Source organism: Epinephelus fuscoguttatus, linkage group LG9 (assembly GCF_011397635.1).
Source record: "Epinephelus fuscoguttatus linkage group LG9, E.fuscoguttatus.final_Chr_v1".
In the NCBI taxonomy this organism is placed as follows: Eukaryota; Metazoa; Chordata; class Actinopteri; order Perciformes; family Serranidae; genus Epinephelus; species Epinephelus fuscoguttatus.
This window is the reverse complement of record NC_064760.1, coordinates 10680948-10706015: the sequence shown is the minus strand read 5'-3', so window position 1 is coordinate 10706015 and position 25068 is coordinate 10680948. Positions and strand designations below refer to the sequence as shown.

The 25068-nt window shown below is 41.2% G+C and overlaps 1 protein-coding gene across 2 annotated transcripts in view; it reads left to right on the top strand.

Annotated features, from left to right (window-relative positions):
• Window positions 1-5159: 5159 nt before the first annotated feature.
• The window catches only part of glrbb (glycine receptor, beta b), a 46438-nt gene continuing 26529 nt past the window's right edge, over window positions 5160-25068 (top strand). Inside the window, exons 1-4 of one of the 2 annotated variants that reach the window (XM_049585130.1) lie at window positions 5160-5585; window positions 11099-11237; window positions 16699-16805; window positions 19791-19858. In XM_049585130.1, the coding sequence (XP_049441087.1) occupies window positions 11116-11237; window positions 16699-16805; window positions 19791-19858 (297 nt within the window). In that variant the 5' untranslated portion in view covers window positions 5160-5585; window positions 11099-11115. The remainder of the gene's footprint in view (window positions 5586-11098; window positions 11238-16698; window positions 16806-19790; window positions 19859-25068) is intronic. The other variant, XM_049585129.1, reaches the window with a different exon arrangement.

Sequence of the window (25068 nt, the reverse complement as noted above, 5' to 3'; positions counted from 1 at the left end):
AATGTGCTCTGCATGCCTTTCTTGTCCAGAAATTACATTAATTGTATTCAGGGCTTAAGATAAGATAAAACTTCATTAACCTTAAAGGAGATTCTTGTGAGAGAAATGCTCCAACAACACAAGAATAAAAAGAGCAGAGTAAGATGTAAAGTGTATAAGGAGTAAAGTTAACACAAGTGCTTAGCAATAAAGTAGCAGCAACTCAATGCATTTAGGCATGTAGACATTGTCAAGACGACCTGCTGAAGTTCAAACTGAGCATCAGAATGGGGAAGAAAGGTGATTCAAGATGATAGAAAGGTAACAGTAACTCAAATAACCACCAGTTACAACCAAGGTCTGCAGAAGACCATCTCTGAACCAACAACACATTGAACCTTGAAGCAGATGGGCTACAGCAGCAGAAGACCACACCAGGTGCCACTCCTGTCAGCTAACAACAGGAAACTGAGGCTACAGTTCACACAGGCTCACCAAAACTGGACAATAGAAGATTGGAAAAACATTGCCTGGTCTGATGAGTCTGGATTTCTGCTGCCACATTCAGATGGTAGGGTCAGAATTTGGTGTAAACAACATGAAAGCATGGATCCATCTTGCCTTGCATCAATGGTTCAGGCTGCTGCTGGTGGTGTAATGGTGTGGGGGAGATTTTCTTAGTACCAACTGAGCATCATTTAAACACCACAGCCTACCTGAGTGTTGTTGCTGACCGTGTCCATCCCTTTATGACCACAGTGTACCCATCTTCTGATGGCTACTTCCAGCAGGATAACGCACCATGTCACAAAGCTCAAATCATCTCAAACTGGTTTCTTGAACATGACAATGAGTTCACTGTACTCCAGTGGCCTCCGCAGTCACCAGATCTCAATCCAATAGAGCACCTTTGGGATGTGGGGGAACGGGAGATTCACATCATGGGTGTGCAGCTGACAAATCTGCAGCAACTGTGTGATGTCATCATGTCAATATGGACCCAAATCTCTGAGGAATGTTTCCAGCACCTTGTTGAATCTATGCCACCAAGAGTTAAGGCAGCAAGGTGCACCTCCAACATGGCTCTGCAGACATTAAATAAGGAGGAGAAACAAGTGGCTCTGACCTTTCTTGTACAGAGGTTCTGTGTTTTTAGTCCAGCCCATCTTACTGTCTATGTGGAGAGTCAGGTCCACCTCTGTTACCCTGATGCTGACTGGGTTTGGACGGGTCCTTTGCTTCCTATAATCCACCTTCTTCCTTCACAATTTGATTCCTCTAAATTTTATTAAATCATATTGACACAACCTCTATTTTGAAAATTAAATTCCCTTAGGTGAAGAAGGAGGCAGGGTAATCCTCCTAAACGAGTTTTTAAAGATTGAATCAACAGCATGTGGCTGAACTCCATCATATGAGCAGTTGCCGACATTACACTGAGCTTATCTATGCCTAATACACACGCGCAAGACAAGACAGAGTGAGCAGTATTTCACTGTTTTTGTTTGTCGAGCCTCTCAGCCTCCAGTTTCTAAAGTAGAAAGACATCTTGAGATTTTACTCACCAGCAGCAGGAAGCTCAGCTCCCTACAGAATACTTTGTACTTAAGACGAACATCAATCATGTGTCGCATAAAAGCCCACTGCATGCATCATAAAATCCCTTTAACTCACAGACTTTATATAAAATCGATGATGAGACCATAATAAGCGATACTACTTGGTGAGCCTGTAACTCTTTGGTCATTTGCCAAATATTTTTCAAGCTTCTAATGTAAGCCATCCATTCATTTATCACTCACACTGTAGGTTTTCTGTACTTCAGTAAATTCACAAGCACCGAGCCATATGTAAACAAGAAGGTCACCCACCACCAAGATTAAAAACACATCATGACTCCTATATTGACACATGTGTGACAGTGAGTTATTGACCTTAGAAACAGCCGTTGAGGCAACAGTTTCTGCACCATTTAGTAGCTGCTCTGGAGCTTTCAGTTATATCACAGTATCCTCATCAGCAGATGTAGTTGGCCCAGTTGTCATGCAGTCATAGATGACTAAATTTGATTTATTTTCTAAGCACTGACTTTGATGATAATGAGAGCTATGAGATATGACTGAGAGCTCCTATAACAGCCAGTTAATGCACCTTGAGATGACAGATTTCTCTCTAAAATATATATATTTAAATGTTAAATGTTTGTTTGGATCAGTTATATTTGGAGACACATCAGTAAAGTAGGTATATAATTTCTATCATGATTAGGCCTATGCATGCATGGATGGATAACTGAACAGGCCTACCACGCACAGGCCCAGGGGCACGAAATATCAGGCAACCCTCGGGCCTTCACACCTACTAACCAGGAAGAGATTTAAAAAGGCCGCAAAAAATGCAAACAGACTGCAAAAAGTGGAAAATAACCACGAAAACAAGGCAAAACAACTGCAAAGAGACAGAAAATGACGCAAAAAAGGCTCAAAATGATTTCAAAGAGACACAAAAAAACAACGAAGAGATGCTGAAGAACTGTAAAGAGACAAAGAATACCTACAAAACAGATAAAACAACCACAAAGAGACACAAAACAACAAAAAAACAAGAACAAAATCACTTCGAAGAGACCGAAAAAGACCACTGAACTGCAACGAGACACAGAATGACCAAAAAAAGACACTAAATTAACCCAGAGAGACAAAAAAATTACAACCACAAGGATACACAAAATGACCAAACACAAAATTACCACAGAGGGACAAAAATAGCATAAAAAAAAAGAGGCAAATCCACCACAAAGTGTGTGCTAAGTAAGAGAGGTGGCGGCATAGACATATATACATATGTATATATGTCTATGGGTGGCGGTATGTGTATTTAGGCAGCTACCTATTTAAACCAGTAGGAGGTGCTGTTGCGCCGTATATTTCGCATCAAACGCGGCAGTTCACAGTTTGTCCCTGGTAGGACACCGTAGCTTTGAATTTGCTCCGTTTAGGACGCCATGTTTTTTTCAATTAGTGTTTTTCTTGCGCAGCAAGGTAAGAAATGTAACGGCATCCTGCTATAGATAAGACTATCAGCACTGAAACCACCCTTTTTGTTAATTTGTTCACTTTTACTGTTAATTGACATATCAGACTAAAGTCCGCCATGAGTTTGAATATAAATTAACCGTGTATTTTTACTGTTTGATGATGTTATTGAGGTGAAACTAGCATGCTATAGAGGAGTTGACTGTTAGCCCGGCAGGACGAGCATTAGCTTTTCTGTTAGTTGTTAAGCTCATTTGAAAATGTATGTTACGTTGGTAATTTATTATTTCAGAGTCTTACTTAGTTTAACTTGACAGTTGTGGTTTTTTTTCATTTATGTATTATTTTTAAATGTTAATTATTGAGTGGAAAAAGAGATTTATTTCTTTTAAAAAGTTTATTTTCTCTTGCTCTGCAAGGTTGAGGATTTTGTTGAAGATGTGATGCCAGCAGCCACTGTGATAGAGAGCAGCAGAGACGTTACTGAGTGTTACTGAGTGTTACTGTGAAATAAACTGCAGTCGACACCTCAACCACAATCCCGAACCCTCCTTCAGGTGCCTCCTTCTCTCTGCACAACACTCCACCACAACTATAAAGTAAAATCACAATGCACAGTCCAGGGGAGATGTAGAGGGAGTCTGGTGACTGGTGTGCAGAGGCAGCGGGTTACAGTATGTGTGAAAATATACTTTGATGTATGGTTAAACAATTAGAGGTTGGTGCTGTTTTTTTCTTGGTCATTTTCTCATCAAATAACACTTAAATTAACACGTACTGACTTGGAAGGGATAAAAAAAAAATTAGAAAATCACACAAAAAAGATTCATAGGAACTACAAAGACACTCAAACGACCTCATAGACACTTAACTGAGCTACAGAGAAACACAAAACAACCACAAGGAGACAAAAAAACTAAAAAATAAAATAAATAAAAAATGCACAGCAACTACAAAACCACCAGAGAATGTGTGTGTCTTGCTCCTTTGTATGAGAGGTGGTGGGGCCTTTTGTGTATCTGTGCCCAGGGGCCTATTGTCACTTTGACCCGCCCATGTATGTATGTAAATATACCTTGACATATGGTCAAAAACAGGTTTACAGGCTGGTCATTTTTTCCTCATTAAATGTCACTCAAGTTAACATCTACTGACTGAGAAGAGAATAAAAAAAGAAAAAAAATCACAGAAAAGATTCAAAGGAACTGCAAAGAGACTCAAACCGACTACAAAGAGACACAATACATTCACAAGGAGACATAAAAATGACCACCAAGAGACACAAAACAGCAAATTAAAAATAAATGAATACAAAAAAGAGGGGAAACCACCACAAAGTGTGGACCTTGCCCCTATGTACGAGAGGTGGTGGGGCCTTTGTGTATCTGTGCCCATGGGCCCATTGTCTCATGATCAGCCCATGTATGTATGCTAATATACCTTGAGGTATGGTCAGAAAAAAAGTACAGGTTGGTCATTTCCTCATTAAATGTCACTCAAATGAACACCTACTGACTGAGAAGAGACTGAAACATTTTTAAAAATCACAGAAAAGATTCAAACGAACTGCAAAGAGACACTAAACAACCACAAGAAGACATAAATTGACTACAAAAAGATGCAAAACAGCAAAGACGAAGAAGAAAAAAAGGCAAAACCTTTACAAATTGTGTGTGTCTTGTTCCTATGTATAAGAGGTGGTGGGGCCTTTTGTGTCTTTGTGCTCAGGGGCCCGTTGTCTCATGATCCGCCCATGTATGTACGAAACCATACCTTAAAATATGATCTAAAAATACAGATGTGTACTTTTTTTTTTAATCATTTTCTTATTCACTTTAATATTAAGATGATCTAATAGCCTAAACTACATAATAAATGAGTCCATGTAAGATGATTCTGGTGTTTGAATACCACAGAATTATCAATAATAAATACCAGAGGAAGCCAGCAGCCTATACCGCCTGGGCCTGAACTATATTGCATCCATAATTTTACTGTCTCTGCTTTATTGTCTATTCAGCCCTCACTGTTCACGTCCATCTGCCGATAAATACCACACAGACATTGCCATAAATACTGAGGCGTTTGCTCCCATCACGTAAATGAGAGCATTTCTTTATTTCCCGGCGTTTAGCAGCGGCTGTGTCTGTGGAGGTGGAGGCGGAGGGCGGCTGTCCGTGTTGCTGCTGCTGCTGCTGATGATGATGATGGGAGGACTGATGCTCTCCGGCTCCGTGCACAGCCGCTACTGCGCATGTTGCATGACAGGTACCACGCAAGCCTCCATCTTGGGCATCCCGAGCTGAGGCGAAAGGGCAGCAGCAGCCATATACACACTGAAAATAACAACAAAGCGGGCGCGGTGAGAGACAAAAAAAAAAAAAAAAGAAAAATTGGCAATTTGCCGAGATGTAACTTTTCACCAAATTGATTCAACAGAGGAGAGAGCGGAGAGCAGCATGGGAAAGAAAGACAGCGGCTGGTCTGGAAGGCTCTGTTAACGATTACTACACTGTGTCAGCTTCACTGCCTCCAGTTTCCTGAGGAATTGACAGGTGACAAAGCCAAACGGTAAGTGGGAGTGTTTGCCGTGTTTTGTGACCGACGACTTTCGTGTTATTTATGTTCGTGACGCGCGCTCGTGTGATGTGTAATCGCATGCTCGCGTTCATATGTGGTGGCATCTTCCTCCTCCTGCACCCCCCCCCCGTCATGGTGGTCGCTGTTTGCTACTCGCACTCTGCTCCTGTGATGCTCAGGCTGTGGCCAAGTGGCAGCCTCTGCTACTTTACTTTTCTCTTGTTCCAAAGAGAGGCGATGCATTCAGCAGCCACAGGTTGTGACTGCCCCCGGTAGTCTGCAGAAACTGGGTGTTTTGTATGGGGTGCAGATCAGTATTTTGATGAGCATAGCAAGGGCCTAGCATAGCACGTGGGGTAAAGCATTTGGCAGATCAAAACACCAGATATTAAATATTGAATGCATCAAATCACATAGCTTCAGCTTATAAATAACAATCACTAATTCACCTAAATAGTCTCATCTTCTTATGTGAATTATTTTTGTATAGAATGACATATTTATGGTCCAGATTCTAAAAATGCACAGCCAGTGGAAATTATATGGATTTGCTTACTGACCTTGGACCTATAGGGCGCACCATGTAAGGCTGCTTGAGTCACTGTCCGCCACTTTATGACAAAGCCTTTGCAGTTTCACATTGCCATTGTAGTAAAACACAGAGAGATGAATGAATTTTGAAACTGGTCCAGTGTTGATTAGGCGCTGCAGCCGGTAGCGGTTAAATGTAAGGTATATGTCCACTGTAAAGGTCAATCCACTGAAGACCTTATTTTAGAGTCACTGGCACTCTAATTGTTATTCTAAGTGTCTGACAACATTATAGAAATGACCATACAGATAAAGACCTTTTGTTTAAGGGTAAGATCCTAGAAATAGCCCTGAAATCCCAATCGCAAAAACCCACCAACCTCCATTTCAACAAACACTAAATATCTGGGGGGGAAAAAACACAGCCAGTGGATGTTATATGGGCAGAGCAGAACTGCTTACAGACTCTAGACCCCTGGGGCACACTTTGTAAGGCAGTCACTGTCCGCCACTTTATCTCAAAGCCTTTGCAGTTTAACATTGCCGGTAGTAAAACATAGAGAGATGAATTACTTTTGAAATTGGTCCATTATTCAGTAAGAGAGCGCTGCAGCTGGTATTGGTGACCACTTTAAATGCAAGGTATTTGCACACTGTAGCTGTATGTCCACTAAGGGGCTTGTTTTTGCCACTGACAGGCTCTAACTGTTACTCAAAGTGTCTGACACCATCATGGAAATGACTTTACAGATGTGTGTTTAACCAGAAACAGCCCTAAAATCACCATAGCCAAACCCATCAGACGCATTTAACTAAACAAGAATTTTGTGGATAAAAAAGCACAGCCAGTTGACATTATATGGGCAGAGCAAAATTGCTTATTGACCTTGGACCCACAGGGCACACCATGTAAAGCTGCTTGAGTCACTGTCTGCCACTTTATCTCAAAGCCTTTGCAGTTTAACGTTGCCAGTAGTAAAACGCAGAGAGATGAACAATGTTTGAAATTGGTCCAGTATTCACTTAGAGAGCGCTGCAGCTGGTAGTGGTGAAACAGGCTTCAGTGTGACCGTTTAAATGTAAGGCATTTGTGCACATTGGGCTTATTTTGTCCACTGACAGGCTCTAATTGTTATTTTAAGTGTCCGACAGCATTAAGGAAAGGACCTTACAGATGTAGAGGTTTTTGTTAAAGAGTGTGAACCCTTTTGTTTAACCAGAAACAGCCCTGAAATTGCTATCACCAAACTCCAAACTCGTTATATGAGCAGAGCAGAATTGCTTATTGACCTTGGACTCATGGGGCACACCATGTGAGGCTGCTTGAGTCACTGTCTGCCACTTTATAACAAAGCCTTTGCCAGTACACCTCAATCAGGAGAGGCTCCTACTGAGAGAAAATAATATTTATTTACATGTGCATGTAAGTATGAGAAATATGAAAAGTCTTTGGTGATTAGACCCCATGGTGATGTCATCTATTCCAGGAGGGTGGTAAAGATGTAGTAGATCAGGGAACCTCCCCCCCTATGGAGTCTAGACGATGGTGGTGATGATGAGATGAGATGAAGAGGGAGCTGAGGATCTGGATGTGAAGAGGAGTGGGCTTTTGATGAGCTTGTCCTGGGCTCTGGAAAAGGTCACTGGAGGTGAATGAGGTGGAGGAGGGTGCAGTGATTCTGCCTCAAATGACAGCTGACAGGAGCAGAGAGGAGAACGGATTTAAACGATGGCAGAAGGAGATGGTGGCAAAGTTTGAGTTGCTAACCAGGAGAGGGAACACTCAGTCAGCTGATTGGAGGAAGTGGTGGGAGTGGGATAGAGAGGGAACTGTGAATGGATATAGCATAAAGAAAGTCTTCCTGATTGAACTTACGCTGAGCTTCATTGAAACAAAGAGAGATAAACAATGTTTGAAATTGGTCCAGGATTCACTAAGAGAGAGTTGCAGCTTGTAGTGGTGAAATAGGCGGCGATGTGACCACTTGAATGTAAGGCATTTGTGCAATTTAAATGTATGTCCACTAATCTTATTGTTAAGGAGTACGATCCTTTTAATTCAGCCAGGAACAGGCCCGAAATCTGTATCACCAAACCCACCAGACTCCTTTTAACTAAACTAAAAAAAAGCACAGCCAGTGGACACAATATGAGTACAGCAGAATTTCTTACTGACCTTGGACCCACAGGGCACAACATGTACGACTGCTTGAGTCACTGTCAGCCACTTTATGACGAAGCCTCTGCAGTTTAACATTGCCAGTAGTAAAACACAGCAAGGGTAATGTTCTTCAGTGGTGGCACAGTTGACTCAGGCAGTGCCAAGGTCAATTTATGGACTCAGTCTCTGCTGAACCCACATTTCTTTGCACAGGAATCCGTTTAGCATGGGTGCGCAAGGTGGTCTGGATATATCTTACAATGTGGCCAAAGTGGTGCTCTAACTGTGGGGGGCACAGAGCCACTGTAGGCGGGGTGTGTGGATTACCAGGGGGAAAACAGAGTTGGTGCTGTCATGTTTACATTTATTTCACTAAGATTCAACATGGATCCCTTTTTTAAGTTGCTTCCCCAGTTATTGTTAATGATTGATGGGTTTGGGGTGCGTAAGGTTTTTTTGGTGTCTGAAATGGGGCCTTTTAAGAAGAAGTTTGAGAACCACTGAGCTATCCAGTTGTAGTACACACAGCAAAGTGCACAAGATCAAGAAAATTAAAGAAGTTCCTCAAATCTGCTCCAGTACACCATGAATTAGTCACCCCCCAAACAAAAAACAGCCTCCAGTAAGTCTTGGATTAAGGCTAAAGTTTAGATAATACTGGAGAGAAGAACTTAATTGTAATGAACTTATCTTTTAGTATTTTTTTGTATTAAAAAGACATAGCTTAACTTTTTATATTATCACAACTGCATAAAACCCACACTACAGTGATACATCTCTTTGGTCATCAGTTAATCCACTAGATTGGGAAGACAAAGAAACATTATTTCCACTGTTAATTGTTGTGATTTTCCTTATTTTTCTCATAAAATACCGAGTTTTACTTTCTCACAACTCTGAAAAACTATTAAAAATGTAAAAACTAAGAATACAACATCGTCCCTCAAGGGGTCCCATCACAAGGCAAATATATCTTAAGAATAGGAAGATGATTTGTTGTGAGGTAATTCACAAAATAGGAAAGCAGAAGACAAAACATTTGTTATGCTCAAGACTATGGTTATTATTTATTGTTTTGACTTTTTAGATACTTTTTCTCATGAATTACTGAAGAGTTTTACCCCTTTAGGACTCAATAAACCTTTTCTACAGCAGCATTTTGACTTGTCATAGTAGGAAAAGCACAGGTGTAACTGATAACACTGGCTTGGTTAGGTGTCCCAGTAAGCTCCTAGTCTCCACAGCCTGCTCTGAGTGGAATTCAGCTATAGGTAATGTTATTAAATACACCTGTGGTTTTCTTGCTATTAAACGTAAAAATGTTCACTGTGAAAAAGCTCAGAAAGGAACAACTTTCTTTTGTAAATCTCATCACATCTTAAAGACACATGTGACCTGTGATAAAGGGCTGGAATGGGACACAGCTTGCCAAAATGTGCTCTAAGTTCATGCCAGTGGTCATATTTCAACGTGATGTCATGTAGAGAAATGCCAGAAGGACGATGGGACGTAGGAATTGTAGGTCACATAAGAAGCAGTTTCCACGAAATGTGTTTTTTTTGCCAAGTTAAACATCCCCATCACTCCAGCTGCTGCCATCCGATATGTGTGGGTCACTTTTGACGTATGTCGGCCACTCTCTCCTCCAACCAACCCCACATTCTGCAGGAATCTTCCAGATCAATGAAACAGTGTTGAGTTAGCTTGGTTTGAGGCAAGGTGTTTGCATGGGCGCAGGGAGCGCTGAACAGAGCGGAGCAAACGATTTCCACTGGAGAAGATGATGATCAATGTGCAGGCGAGGAACAGTCGGGGAGTTACTGGGCCAAGGCGGAGAGAAAGTGAGGGAGAGTGTCTCTGTCTAGACAATAAACTGCTTCAGTTAATATACAGTCTTGCTGGCAGGGTGGGGGGGGGGTGGACGTGGGGGAATGGGGTGACTGTTGGCGTAGCTGTTGGTCTCAGTGTCCCTTTGCAATGAAAGGGCACTGGTTTCCTCGATGGGGAATGAATCACACAGGTACTGTGCCTTCCAGCTGATTAATGGCCCCTATCAAGAAATGCAAAAACGCACTGCCTGTGCATAGAGGTGTGCATTTGTATATGTTTAGTTCTGCTACTGTTTAACCCGGCTTTGGATTCTCCAACAAAGAGATTTATGGCGAACACACAAGACCACATTATCTCCCACATTTTAGTATGTGTTGTGTGAGAACATATTGAGCTACAACACCATGGCTATCATAGATCAAACCAAATGATATCGTTTATAAAGATCCCGATAAACAACTGTGGCGATAAGAAAGAGAATCTACGTCTGTGTGCAGAAACAGCATAATTTAGCCTTTCTCTGCAGGTTCCAGACTAAAGCGGAGGGTATTTCAGGGTCACATTCACCTGACGAGTCCTGAATAACCATCATTATTCAGGTGCATCACTCGACTGATTGGATTTGTGCTTGACCCTGCGCTACTCAGTTAAACCATGTTGGATCGATTAGTTTACATTTCAGACATTTACTGTATGTGACATATCCAGAGTAAATGGGAATACATGCAGCAGGAAAGCAAAGACAAAAGTCACAGTGTAGATGAAACAGATAAAGCAGCCAGCAGCTCTACCCTCCCAGCGAGGACGAAGCTCAGCTAGACACTGTCTTCTGTCACAAGTGCAAATGAATGCTGAGATTTGCTGAATGTGACGAGAATACAATTCAGCGTGGGTTATTAAATTGCACGCCATTAAGCCGGAGCAATTTAAATGCTGTGGCCTCTTCCCTTTATTTAAACAGTTTGTTTTTTTCCCTCCACAGGCTCAACCCACAGCAGAATGGGCATTAAGAAGCTCGCCATCTTTCTCCTGGTCCTCTCTCTTTGTCTAGATGGAGCATCTGCCAAAGAAAAAGGGACGAAGAAGGGAAAGAAGAAAGGAAAGCAGGTTTACTGTCCATCGTAAGTACGGGGCAAATGACACCATGGGCTGTCACACAGTGCAAATGACAACATTATGTGCTTCATGTAGCCACAACAGACATCAAACAGCTGTTGTCATTGCCTGGCAGAACCCTCAGTGAATAATAAACTGACCTTTATGTGGGACACTAGTGAAATTCTCCCTTAATGTCCACTTGAGGTGCACAATATTGGTACTTGAATTGTAACGTTGGTATTTTTCAACCTGGACTCCATTTTCCATGTTTTTGTGTCTGTGTGACTAATGGAGATGAGGATTTTTGAAACTGGTCCAGTTTTGAGGGAGAGAGCTGCAGCCAGCAGCAGCAGCGAAACAGGCTGAAATGTAATAACACGGGGCATTTGTGCACCATGTAATTCCACTAAAAGTCCTTATTTCTGCCACTGACTGGTTCGAATTGTTATTATACTTGTCTGACTACATTATGGATTGGACCATACAGAGACGGACCCTTTTGTTAAAGAGTAAGATCCTTTTTGGTAAACCAGAAACAACCCCTAAATTACTATCGCAAAACCCACCAGGCTCCATTTAAATAAGCAGCAATTTTGTCATTGTAAAACACACTTCCTTCAGAGTTGACAGAAACAACATAAAACTCAAAAAAGCTGTCTTAGTTCATCTTTCTATTGTTTCAACAATCATCAACTCTGATTTGGTTCAAGAATCCCTCTGGTTTAACAAAAAGGATCTTACTCTTTAACTAAAAGGTCCATCTCTGTAGAGATCTTCTCCATAATGTTGTGAGACACTTATAATAATCTGAGCCCGTCAGTGGCAAAAACAAGCACTCTAAGTAGATGTACATTGCGGGTGCACAAATGCCCTGAGTTTTTGCTTTGCTGTCAGTTTTGTGGCCTCAGGCTGAAGTGCTCTCTCTCAATGCTGGACCAGATTAAAAAACTGTTGTTCCCATTAGTCACTTACACAAAAAACATGGGAAAATGAGGTCCACATTGAAAGACACTTAGATTCAGTGAAAGCTTAACTTAGTCTGTTTTACACTAGATGGATCTTACTCTACAGCCTTTATCCACCAGCCATGTTTGACCAGATCTCATTAGCTGCTTCACTGCAGAGCTACTCAAGTCTGACATGAAACTGTAACACAGTCAGTTAGTTAGTAACAAGAGGAGTCCCAGAAATTAGCACCAAACCCAGCAGAAGAGTGTGGTATTGTGACATGATTGGAAAATGTCCTTCTTTACTCTTTCTGACTGTCTGCAGCTGTCTGGTAACATATGCCACTGTGTGAGAGAGTGTTGAAGGAATACTTCAGCCCCTAAATGACTATTGGTATGTCAGTTACTCACCCCATGTTAGGTTGAATTCATGGAGAATACATTGTTTTTCTCACATGCCTCAACGGGGAATAATAAATCCAAAAACGGAGAAATTTCTCGATGAATTGGAGTCATAGGGTCTGCGTTTAACAACAGCAAAACTATATCAATACATCAGTTTACATCTCACACAACTCCTGCAGTCTAATCCAAGTCTTATTCATCCAGTTGTATGCTCTCTACAGACGGCTCTTGACAAGAGGAACTGAACTAAAAGTAAAATTTATCTATGCTCTCTTCAAAGCCAGACTCCATTGACAAAAATAGTAATTTTACCTTGCTGAACACAGAAACTGTTGATCTACAGCTGCTTCGATCTGTTGGTTTGCTTGTGGTGCGTGTGACTTTGGTGTTTTAAAGGCTTAGATTCAGCAAAGTCACATAATGACACAAACAAACTAACTGATTGAGGCAGTGGTAGACCAGCAGCTCCTGTGTTCGGCAGAGTAAAATGACTGTTTTTGTCAATGGAATCTGGCTTTGAAGAGAGCATAGAGTTTCCTTGTCGAAAACAGCTGTCTGTTTTGGGAGTACTAAGAATACAATTGGATAAATGAAACTTGTATTACACCCAGGGTTTAAATTTGCACCTGCCACCAGCCAAATGCTGATAAAATAAAAAGTGGCTGCTCGATTTGCTGACCTCCCCGGTCAATAAAAAACAATGGAAATCTATTAAGTGGCTAGTAGATCCACCAGCCACAGTGGCAGGTGGACAAAAAAGTTAATTTACAACCCTGATTATACTGCATGAGTTGTGTTAAAATTTGTAAACAGATGTTCTGCTGTTGCCGATTGACCGTTTTCTAAGCCCCGCCCTTTGTGATGGTCCGATAAGCCGTTGGAGTAAGCATGGAGTCCACACTGTGACTAACTGCACCCCCTGAAGTAATATTATCATATTTTGGAAAAATGAAAGAGTGATTCCAGAGAGAAGCAGACAGAGGGGTCTACAGTCTGTGTTTGAAGGATATATCCAGGATGTCAAACTGACTCAGCAGCAACAACAGGTTAAAAAGACAAAGATAGTTAGAAGCTAAAGCCGAACTATAGGCTACAGATCACAGTGTAAAAGTGAACCACCACATCACTGCTGATCGCCACACATGACAATGAATATAAAGGGAAACTTTGCTGATATTGAACCAGCTGTGTGGCATCGTCAGTGTGTGCAGATGAACGGTGTTTGGCTTTGTCTCCGTGCCGCTGCCAGCACGTGGACCTCCAGGGGAAGTCAAACAGTGTTCATCTGCGCACACTGCGATGACACACAGCTGGTTCAATATCAGCAAAGTTTCCCTGCTTCCTCTCACTGGTTCCTCACTGTTAGAATCATTAAAAAGCAAAAGCAGCATGTGTATATATTCAGTAGGCTATATCTTCAGTAGCTAGCTAGCTAACCCTACACTTTTCAAGGTGTGATTTTGGTTTTGGAACAGGGAAGAAACGTATATCTTTTTCCAGCCTCTCCAGGTAACGAGTATCATTAATACACAACGTGCCCCAGGCACAACATTTAACTCCAAATCCACAAAACCAGCCTGAAAATGGAGGAAATCTGAAACGACTGCATTGGAGTCAATGGAGCACAGCTGTGTTGTTGTCGGACCGTGGTCTGAGCCGGCCTGATGCTTATTATGATTGGCCAGTCTGCGTTACGTCCTGGGGCAGGACTTTGAGTAAGGTCAACTTGGACCCTGATTACTTCAATTCATCAAGAATTTTCTTCGTTTTTGTATTCTTCGTTTACTGGAGGCATGCGTGTTCTTCATAAATTCAGTGCACGGGGTGAGAAATCAAAATACAATTAGTCATTAGAGTGGTGAAGTATTCCTTTAAATCAACAAGGAGGTTGTCAGTTAAACTATGGAGGTAAATTCTGTACACGTCTAATAACAGAACGAACATCAATATGTCCTAACATGCCTCTTGGACTGTCCATAATCTTTATGCTGTGCTGCACCCCTACTTCCTTAAATGGTAACAAATGGCTCAACAATGAAAGTTCTTGAAATGAGGGAGAAGCCGTTTGATGTAGTCCCAGTATTGGCAAGTGTAAGCTGTATGACATATTTCGAGTTTAGTGCTGCGGATGCCTTTGTGGATCAAGGGAACCACTTGGTTCCAGTTTAGCAGTTGTGCTTGAGGTTGTCAGAAGGGTCTGTTAAAAGAGAGAAAAAAAGAGGTTTAGTGGATAGGAATTATGTGTTTCACTTTGATCAGAGGAACCGCAGAACATACACACACTGCGCTGCATTCCTGTGGAGCACTTTAACTCATCCTCAGTGCATGATAAGGTTTACATAATGATATGTAAAGTGCTTTGAGAGGGGGAAATTCTTTGGCAGGAGAATCATTGCCACCCACAAGGAGGCTTTCTTCTTCTCCTTTCTCTCCTGCCAGATCCTGTTCTCCCCTTTCCCTCATTGTTTTTTCATCTGTCAACCTCAGACAACAAATGATGTTTGGTTGAATGTCTCTGGGAGTCACCGCTTTATGTTATGCTGGTTATTGTTAGTAGACAGCTGTTTTGGGATATTTTGCAGAATGGTTCAAAGGGAAACTTTCACTTTGGTTTCAGTAATAAGTGAATACACACAGGACAAAATACTGATTGTCTTGACAAGACATTTATACTCTTTGCCACCCACATGGCAGATCTATTGACTCAATTATTTACAGGATTTTTCACAAAGCAGCTTAAAATAAATGTAGAAAAATATGGGAAAATTGTTATGAATTGTTTACTTTGTAAATTATTTACAGTAAATACATTATCATGTTAATATTAATAACATACACATACAAAAGCATTTCCTCACATTATCTAGCCTCAGTTGTTCTGTGTTTGGTGCTAATTAGCAAATATTAGCATGATAACAAGCTAAGATACTAAACATGCTGTGTCTCAAATCAGATAGACCACTTCCATTAGTACACTTACATGTAGCACACTGCACACACTATGTACTTAATTGCATAGAGCACAAATTCTGACAGGGTGGTGTTGTCTTAAATCAAACACAACTGTTGCACATGCAATGCAAATGACGATCACAATCTCAGATTTCAACTGTGTGAAGCATTATAGCTAACATTTGAAGACCGACTGACACATATGCCTGCTATATCTGCATGTTTGTTCAACTGCTGTCTTCTGTATTTATCATTGATTGTATTAAGAATGAAGATGCTTTTACGGCACGTCTCTATATCTATAAATGTCCGTGGTTGATACCAGCTGGCTGATGCTGAATGTATTAAACTGTGTGACCTTGAATTGATGTCTGAGGGGAAGTATGGACCCCATGGCTGGATCAGTTGGGAACCACTGACTTAGACCATATAGCTAACACCACAACGCATGTTACTTTAATGATGATAAAATGTGCCACTCTTAGTTAGCTAGCACGTTAATTTTAACATTCATGTTATCGCTTGCAGTCCCAAGTTTTTACAGAATTAACTCAGTTAACAAACTGATGGCTCCTATCTGACAATAGTATCCTGGTTGTCTGTGGCCCTCCTGCCTCTTCTGCTACGTAGGCAACATTGGCAGCCATGCAGGACGACAAGTTTAACTAGAATGAGAGAGCTGTTGTTCATAGAAACGGAGCGTTTTATTTCTACATGAATTCACATATAGGCGCTCTGCTGCTCCGTCTCCCCAGACAGAGTGCCCAGAGTGCGCTCTGCCGCTGCAAGAGTGTGATGCTCGGGATAACTGAACGGTACCCTAAATATCAGCATGTTAACATTGTCACTGTGAACTTGTTAGCATACTGACTTCAGCATTTAGCCCAAAGCACAGCCGCAAGCGTCAAAAGGTGTTATGCAACTGTCCTGGAAGATGAAAAAGATGTCTCCTATCTGCTTGAAGGATCATGTCGACCTCTCCAGTCAACATTGCCCACATGGTCCAAATGTTAAAAGCTAATTTAATCCCTAACTGGTAACGCTCTCAGGTTATAGTGTAATCAAAGAGTATACACAGTAAAAGTGGGTGAGCTGTGCATCTGCACTGTTCATCTGCCAGGAATGTGACCTGCTAATGTAATCGTGCCTGTAGTTCCCTCTCTGCCTTTTTTGTTTGCAGACAGCTGTCATCTGAGGATCTGGCCCGAGTCCCTGCAAATTCAACCAGTAACATCTTGAACAGGTTACTGATCACCTATGATCCCAGAATAAGACCCAACTTCAAAGGCAAGTCTCTTTCCCTCTTCATCTGTCTCTGTCTATTCTTAATTTACATTTTTGCTGCAGCGCTGTCATGCTAATTAAAGAAACGGGTATACTATGAATATTTACCTCCAGATTTCTTTCATAAACTCAGGGCAGGAGCAGGTATCTGCATAAATGGTGCATGAGACATTAATGAAAATGAATTTCCTGTCATGCATACACTTGCATATTTAACATGTACAACACTGTAACAATAAGCCGATGTTCTTGGGTTGGCTGTCTTCCCTGAGAGGCAGTTCAACATTCTGATGATTGACACACACAAGCTGTTATGGGAATGAAATCTTTAATTTAAAGGGAAAATTCTCCACATTTTATGTCAGTGCTGATGATAAAATGCATTAAATTAGAGCAATAAATTCTTTAGTGCATGTCATATTAACCAAGAAAGCAGAGTTTTCTGCTTGTGTGGAGCTGTGTTGGCACTGCCTACATGTACCAGGATGCATTGCGGTGAACTTCTGATACCCAGCAAAACATAGTGTGGCCTAATCAGGCAGGCTATTGAAGTAACGTCACAGAGACTCCATGGTACGAACCAGCATGAAGCAAGACGGCAACATCTCTTTATTATTTTTTCAGCATTGTCAACAGCGTTGTCATTTTTTACCTTTCACAATAAAAGCCCAATTTAAATTCACTCATCATTTTGCTCAAAGGGCACTTAAGAAAATAGCTTACAATAGTGACAGGTGACAGAAATACTTATTTAGTGGTCATCTGCCCAACTGTTATGCATAGTAACGCAGAAAGGCACACACTCAGTGGCTCACGTTACCGCTCTTCTGTCACTGTCGCCAACACCACGCCACAAAAACTGCCACGCTGAACTCTATTGCAGCAGAATGATTTAGTTTCTGTTGGCATCTGAGGGCGATTTGAGCAGCGCATCACTAGTCCTTGTGTGCTCTCCACATGAGGTTCTGCAGACTGCCTGCAGGCCGCCGATGGGCCATTGGTGGGTCATTGGCCATATTCTCATGCACAGCAGTCCCAGCCTCAGCCTGTCTCTGCTGCATATTTTGGGGGTATACTCTGGGTCAAATGATATCCAAGTCAGCCAAAACACTGTAAAAAAAAACCCCCCTGCAAAATGTATCCTCATCCAAAACATCGTCTGCGCTCATGTTTTGGGATAGTATTTTCACTGCTGGACATGTAGCTAGTATTCAAAGAAAACAAGAAATTTCTGTTTTTCTAGAGCAGTGGTTCTCAAATGGTGCGATGTAGCACACTGGTGTGCCGTGACGCCAGTCCAGTTGTGCCGTGGGATTTTGTGATAACCACACATTATTTTGGCAATAATCAATTGGGCCAATATAAAAAGTTATGAATGAATTTTTAATTGACTATCAGTATGTTGTGTGCATCCATATCCTAATAAAGAGGCAAACTCTGGCTAAAAAATGTAATTTAATTGAATAAAAAACCTTAATGGGGAACCTATTGGTCACTGTTTGCATGTGGGAATTGTAAGTGTTTGACACATTCAGAGCCCTGATTGGCAGCCAGTATGAGAGATGATAACATTTAAAAGGAGAAAGTCATGAGTGGGACAATGGATCGCTTTATTGTGCGGAGCAAATTACAGCAAAGCACCAGCGAAGACGACGTACCATCAACAGAAAAGAAACAAAAAAACTGTTCGTAGACAGTATCATGAAAGTTACCTGTCTTATTTTTATTGTCTTATGTTACCACTCATCTAGATTACGTGCCCTACCCAAGCTGAAGTAGCCTGTAGTGTAGTTTTTCCTCCTTCCAGCTACTTCACTGTTACACCAAATGACGGCACTGGATAGAGGAGGAACGCTGAACTGTCAATAGAGCACACGCTGAGGATTTTATTGCTTCAGTAGACTACACTTACCATTAACACTGATGAGACATCCACATAAAAGAGAGTGAATTTTCACTTTAAGACAGTCTGAAATCTTAAAAAACAAAATATAGTGTGAGGGCTTGTATATTATATTAAATTGCTGTTATTTCAATTCTCTGCCTATAGAATCTACCAGTTTTTCATTCTCTCTGGCCCCCAAGTATCCATACAGTGTTTACGGTGTAAATGTCACACTGAACCAGGCTTCAGTCTCACAGAGGCAGCCATAAAAATAACAGAGAGGTGATTGACGACCTCTATGTCTGACTTATGGTCTCACCAGTCTTGAGGTAGTTTCCATCCTCTGGCACTTGGCAGCTGAAGCTCTATCTGGGACTCAATCTTTGATGCATTGTGAGCAGAATCAGCTCCCTCTCTGACTGCCTGCGACCAGTCCAGCAGCCAAACATCTGCTTTTGATTTCAGGGTGGGCTGAAAGCTCCCCGTCCATTAACATCTATGTCATAATCTCCCAAATTACATCCTAAACTGCGCCTTGTGCATATCTTTGCCCGGGCCTATAAAATGGTGAGCAGCTTTTATGGAGCCTATGGAGAATTTTAAGTTAACACCAGAAGTGTTCGTAGAATATTAGTTAGTGTGCTTGGTTGCATTAATGCATGGTTGTTTCGAGCTCTATGCCACCTCCATATTATGCACATTAATTTAGTGAATTGCATGATAGAATTTATCCCGTAAAACTCCTGAGCCTCCAGTAAACACCTCAAAGGAAATAATTTATTCAAAGTCGGACGAGCAGTCGGCATTCATAAAGGGTTTTATTAGTTTATGCTAAAGGCTGAGCGGAGAGAGACGCCAGTATATATGTTTACGGCGATAGCTTAGCAGAGGAGATGAGACTGGCTTTTCATTACTGATCAGTAATGCAATCAATTGAATTACCAGGTACATTATGTATAAATAAAGACTTACAGGGTTTTACAAAGCATACTGACACTTCCTGTAAGCTACAAGCGCAGCGGTTCTTCACGCTTATTGCAAAGCAGCTTTAAAACACAGCAGACTCAATACTACAAACTCTTCTCTCCTTTTTCTAAATCCAGGGATTCCTGTGGAAGACCGAGTGAACATTTTCATCAACAGTTTTGGCTCCATCCAAGAAACGACCATGGTAAGAATCCACTTCATCCCCACTTCAGCCTGACAGTATTGATAATCAATACTTCTGCCAATCAGACGCAGTGGATGAGCACTGAAAACTGCTTTATCCTGGAACTTTTAAGGAGGATGCATGAGCATGTTTTCTGGCTGGTATCAGACCATTTAGCGGTAAATCATTATGAAGACTGGAGTTTTCATGCCCCATTTATCTGATGGCTTAATTGCTGATAAAGAAGTGCAGTTTAAATGCTAGTGAGCAGATTAAACTCAAGGACGGCGCTGGGTCGAGTCTTGATCACTTAGGAAAGAATAAAGAGAACATTCTTGAAGGTTTCTAATGAGCCCGGCTTACTGGTGTGTTTTAATTTAAAGCTGCTGGGAGGAGCCAATAAACATTAAGTGTCTCTGTCTCAGTAAATATGTTCAATTATGTGACACGGTGAGGGAAATTAATGCAGTGCAGAATCCACTGATTGACTTTTTTCTGTCTCATGAACTCCTCTGTACAGGGCAGTTTTACAGGTTGGAAAGTCTTTTCCCATAAGAAGACCCACATTGTCACAGAATAATTGAAAGCATAGTACTCAAACAAGCCTGAAATCTCACACAAATCATGCTGGAACTTCTTTGGCCTATAAGTAAAAAGATGGGTCATAAATTCAAATCTTGAAAATCTGACCTTTCATTACAAGTACAATGGTTTTTATATGATTATCACTGAAGAATGCAACCAAAAAAACTGTATGGTTTGTATGAAACACCCAACAAATTAGCACCCCTACCGGTAAGGTTATGTTTAGGGAAAAGAATCATGGTTGGGCGTCACCATGTTACATACTTTACATGAAATTATGTAGGTTTAGGAAAGTAATAGTAGGTTAGTTTTAGGAAAGTAAAAGTACGTAGGTTAGGTCTCGGAAAGTAAAGTTACATAGGTTAGGTTTCGGAAAGTAAAGTTATTTAGGTTAGGTTTCGGAAAGTAAAGTTATGTAGGTTGGGTCTCAGAAAGTAAAGTTACATAGGTTAGGTTTCGGAAAGTAAAGTCATTTAGGTTAGGTTTCGGAAAGTAAAGTTGGGTGTCGTTACATTATGTACTTAACTTAAAGTTACGTAGGGAACATATTTTGCTGAGGGGTGCTGTACAGTATATATATGTGTGCGCGGGCTTACAGGCACTACTGCTATACATACTTACATTGGTGTTCCAAAGAATGTGCGCTTCTTCGCCTCAGACACAATTTTATCTCTGGACTGCGTATGCCAAAATTTCTCCTATTTGATTTTCAATGGTGTCGGACATCCAGTTGTCTCTTCACTGAGGCCACTCATATCCTCTGGGCAAATCATTGCGTTGTGTCCGCTCATTGTCCGCTCCATCAATAACTGCTATAAAACTTTATCCCGCAGTCAAAGTCACTTGTGTCAAAGGAACTAAAAAGTATCTCCAAACCTACTGTTCTGGCAGATTTCTAGTTTTTTCTGCCCCTGAGCCCATGAGTTATCATAAAATAGCCAGTTATGTACACACTGTGTTGTTACATCCCTTGTCAATAGAGGACGCTGCAGCACCCTCAGCACCCACCTTCCTGCGCCCATCTACTTAAGGAAATGTGACGATATGATGATGTACTGCACTCAGAGTTTACTTAGTTCATATGGGACACGAACACCAGTCTCCTGGGGGAAAGTCATATGTTTGTTTGACCCATCCATCAACCCAACTTGCCTCGTAATGCGGACTTTCACTCTTTACATTACTTTCTTCTTTGCTCCTGTCCACGCATCTGTCACGTTATCACAGCCTTCATGATTACGTCGGTTATATACAAATTCTGGTCCACTGCTTTTTGTAGATATTCAGACAAACACTGCATGAGAACAGCCTGACCAAAATGATTTAGCAATCAGGCTGGTCAAAAACCAGATTTGCAGTTTTTGATTTGACATACCAGAAAATAAACTAAAGTATTTTTTCTAAACAAAAATAACTGAACTAACAACAGGGATGAAAACATAATTTGATGTGTTTACAAGAGCTTTCAAATTGCTATCAAATGCAGTGCTGCAGGCAAATTCCATTTCATTCACAATTTGAATATATTGGCATTGTTTGGTCAGTGTCTTTCATGCCAGATAGAGAGGACTTCAACTTGTGAAGGGGGGCAAACACAATTTGAATGCTCTTCAAACAAAACAGCTAAACACAAAGTCATAGAAAAACATACGAGCTTTGAAGACTTGCAAGACATGCAGCCCATTGTGAACTGTGTGGCAGCCAGGGAACAGTTCATTGCCTTTATCCTTGCAAACCTGCTGTTTTTCTGGTGTGAGCAATCCACATTCTAGTTATGGAATATGCTGGAACAGGAACAGATACCAGGATTTAGACCTCTGCTCACAGTCTTGGATAGAGTCTGAGTCCAAAGCAGTGATCAATGTTCTCTGACTTCATTTCACGAGGAGTGACACCCTGAACAAAGCCTCAGATCATATATACTGGAATTGGAGCTGCGTAAAAATGTACTCTGGAAATATTTCTTTTGGCTGCAGATCAGTAGCGTGTGTCTGCTTGTAAAATCTTCCTTTGGAGAGTTTCACACCAGGACCAATTACAGAGCAATTAGGATGACAAATGCTGAAAATGGGAAGTCCTTAAAACTCAAAGTATAGAAGTGGGGGTGCAAGAAAAGAAAAACAATGAGAGGAAACAGAAAAGATTGGAAGAGGAAAGAACAAATCAAGGAGAATGGAGGAGTAAGAGACAGGCAGAATGAAGGTTTTAAAACAAAGATGGGACATTGAGTAGAAATCGAAAGACAGTGACAGAAAGTCAGAAAGTGCGGAAGACAAAAGTAAGGCAAAAAGGAACACAGAGGGAAGACAAAACCAACGAGTGGAACACCAAAAATGAAGATGAAGGAAAACAGAAAGAGACAGGGATGAGGAAATTGAGCAGGGGAAGGTTAGCGGGAGAGGGAAAAGAAATTATATCGAGTGGAAGGGATAAAGTAAGATGAAAAAAGAAAGAAAGAGAAGCCAGTAGAAGAGATAGGATCGAGAGGGAATAACTAAGAGCCAAGACTGGGACAGAAAAAGAGAGATGAGAGACTCCCAGATGGCAAATCTGTCTTCCCTCGTCCCCTTGGACGCCCAACGGAAGACGGGAAGAAAATGAAAGTGAAGAAGGTTCAGAACGAATCCGGGAGGAGAAGGAAGAGACAGCTGGTCACCTCTCCCCCTCAATTTATCACTCTGTGGGGTATCTGATCTCAGGAAACCCACTCTCATCATTTACACCTTCCTAGGCCAAACACCACCTTGCGTCCACTCTAGTTAACATTTCTATTTTCACTTTATGATTGTATTCATCAGTGGAGGATGACTAATATGTTGTTTTGAGGTGAAATAAATTGTGGTTGTGTGTTTTTTATTGCTTCCCAGCTTGAGTGTTCCTCGTTGATTGCAGCGAGCGCGTTTGTTAATTCTCTCCGGAATCGAATGCAGTACAGGCAGCTTGATAGCGAGCCAGAGGAAAGATATATTTCCTTGTCTGGTTTTCAGAAAGGCGAAGGTGTGGGAATTGGCCCGCGTCTCTGTCAGACAGAGAAGAGCCAGCAGTAGCTATTCGTGCTGTCGCTCGAGGACTGGTTGGACATTTGGACTCTAAAATTAGGTTGTATAGAAATGACGGCAGGCTTTCCAATTGAGATATCAACAATTTGACCACTGTTCGTTCTCCAAAAAATGTTTACTGGCAAGGAAATAAAGCACATTCTGGGTCATGGCTGAATTTATAAACCATCCTAAGACCTCTGTGTATAAAATGGTGTTAGCTGAGTTTTTGAAATTGTTCCTGCTTATACATAATGCATATACAACAGAGAAATAGGAAAGCTTTCTTTTGATTTCTTGTCTTCTCGTAGTCATCGTGCATCAGCATGTGCCACAACAAATTACATGGATCAATCATTGTGTTTCCGGAGGAAAATTACTTGTGCATGCACTGTGTATCCTGGATGTATACAGTATGACATTTAGTTCTATTTGGGAATTATATACTCAACACTCGCACAATGCTGGATGTAATTTACTGGAGAAAACTCAAGGCTCTGACATAAACTTTAAAGAAGGGTGAAATTACCCCTCAGAGTTAAAAGAAAGCTGCTGCATTTACAGTTTGTATTTGTGTGTATAGACAGCACAAACAACAAGTTGGTGTTAGTGCAGTTTTGGTCCAGAGGCAGAGTTTTAGTGTGAAAAATGTCCTCACTTAGTAGAAAAGAGAAAAGAGAGCATGAGTTTACCTCCTGTTTGCAGTATTCAACCACATCACTAGAATAAATGTTGGCATTGTACCTTTCTGCAAACCAGAAACACTTGCTTAAAACACCCGAGGCCTGTACTATGAAGCGAGTTCAACTTACCCAGGATATCTTTTTGTTATGTGGCTTGACTGACCCTAACATTGGCTGTATAGATTACCGGTACTACAAAGCTGGTTATCAACTAGCTCAGTCAATTCTGGGTTATCCTATCCAGCCATGAGCACGTTCATGTGAAGGAAGCGGAGGTGTTAATCACGAGCGACGCCATCAGAACCACGAATCAATGAATCAGACAATTTTATTTATAAAGCCCAATATCACAAATCACAATGAATGCTAGGCTGCTTCATATCACATGATATGAAACAGTACTGAAAACCCAGAGTTAGTTAACCCTGACGTTGTCTCGCTAAATCCAAATCCTGCTTTGTAGTACAGGCCTCTGGTTTAGGTGGCACAATCTAGAAATGCAGCCGATGTGATCCAAAAAAACCCAGCTATGTTGTTTGTTGGTCTTGAACAGTGGTGTAAAGCTTGGCAGCTGTCTTGCCAAGCAATCATGCCATCCATCATCCCTCCACCTTCCAGTGACAGTCATAAACATGCAATCTACTGCCTTAGAAACATTGATATGATACGTATAAAACATGGCAATGTAATGTATCTGTGGTTTGCAGAAAAGTACAATGCCAACATTTTCCTCTGGTGACTGGGCTGTAATATTACTGTATATGTGAGTAAATACACAGGCAGTTCAGCCCAGTGTGTAGGAGGATACTCTACTGGAGATAAAGGTAACATAGTGCCAAAATAAAACAAAACAAAAGAAAACTCCAACTCATAACCAATGTGGTTTCATGAAGAACAAATGCACTATAAAACTATATCGGGGTCA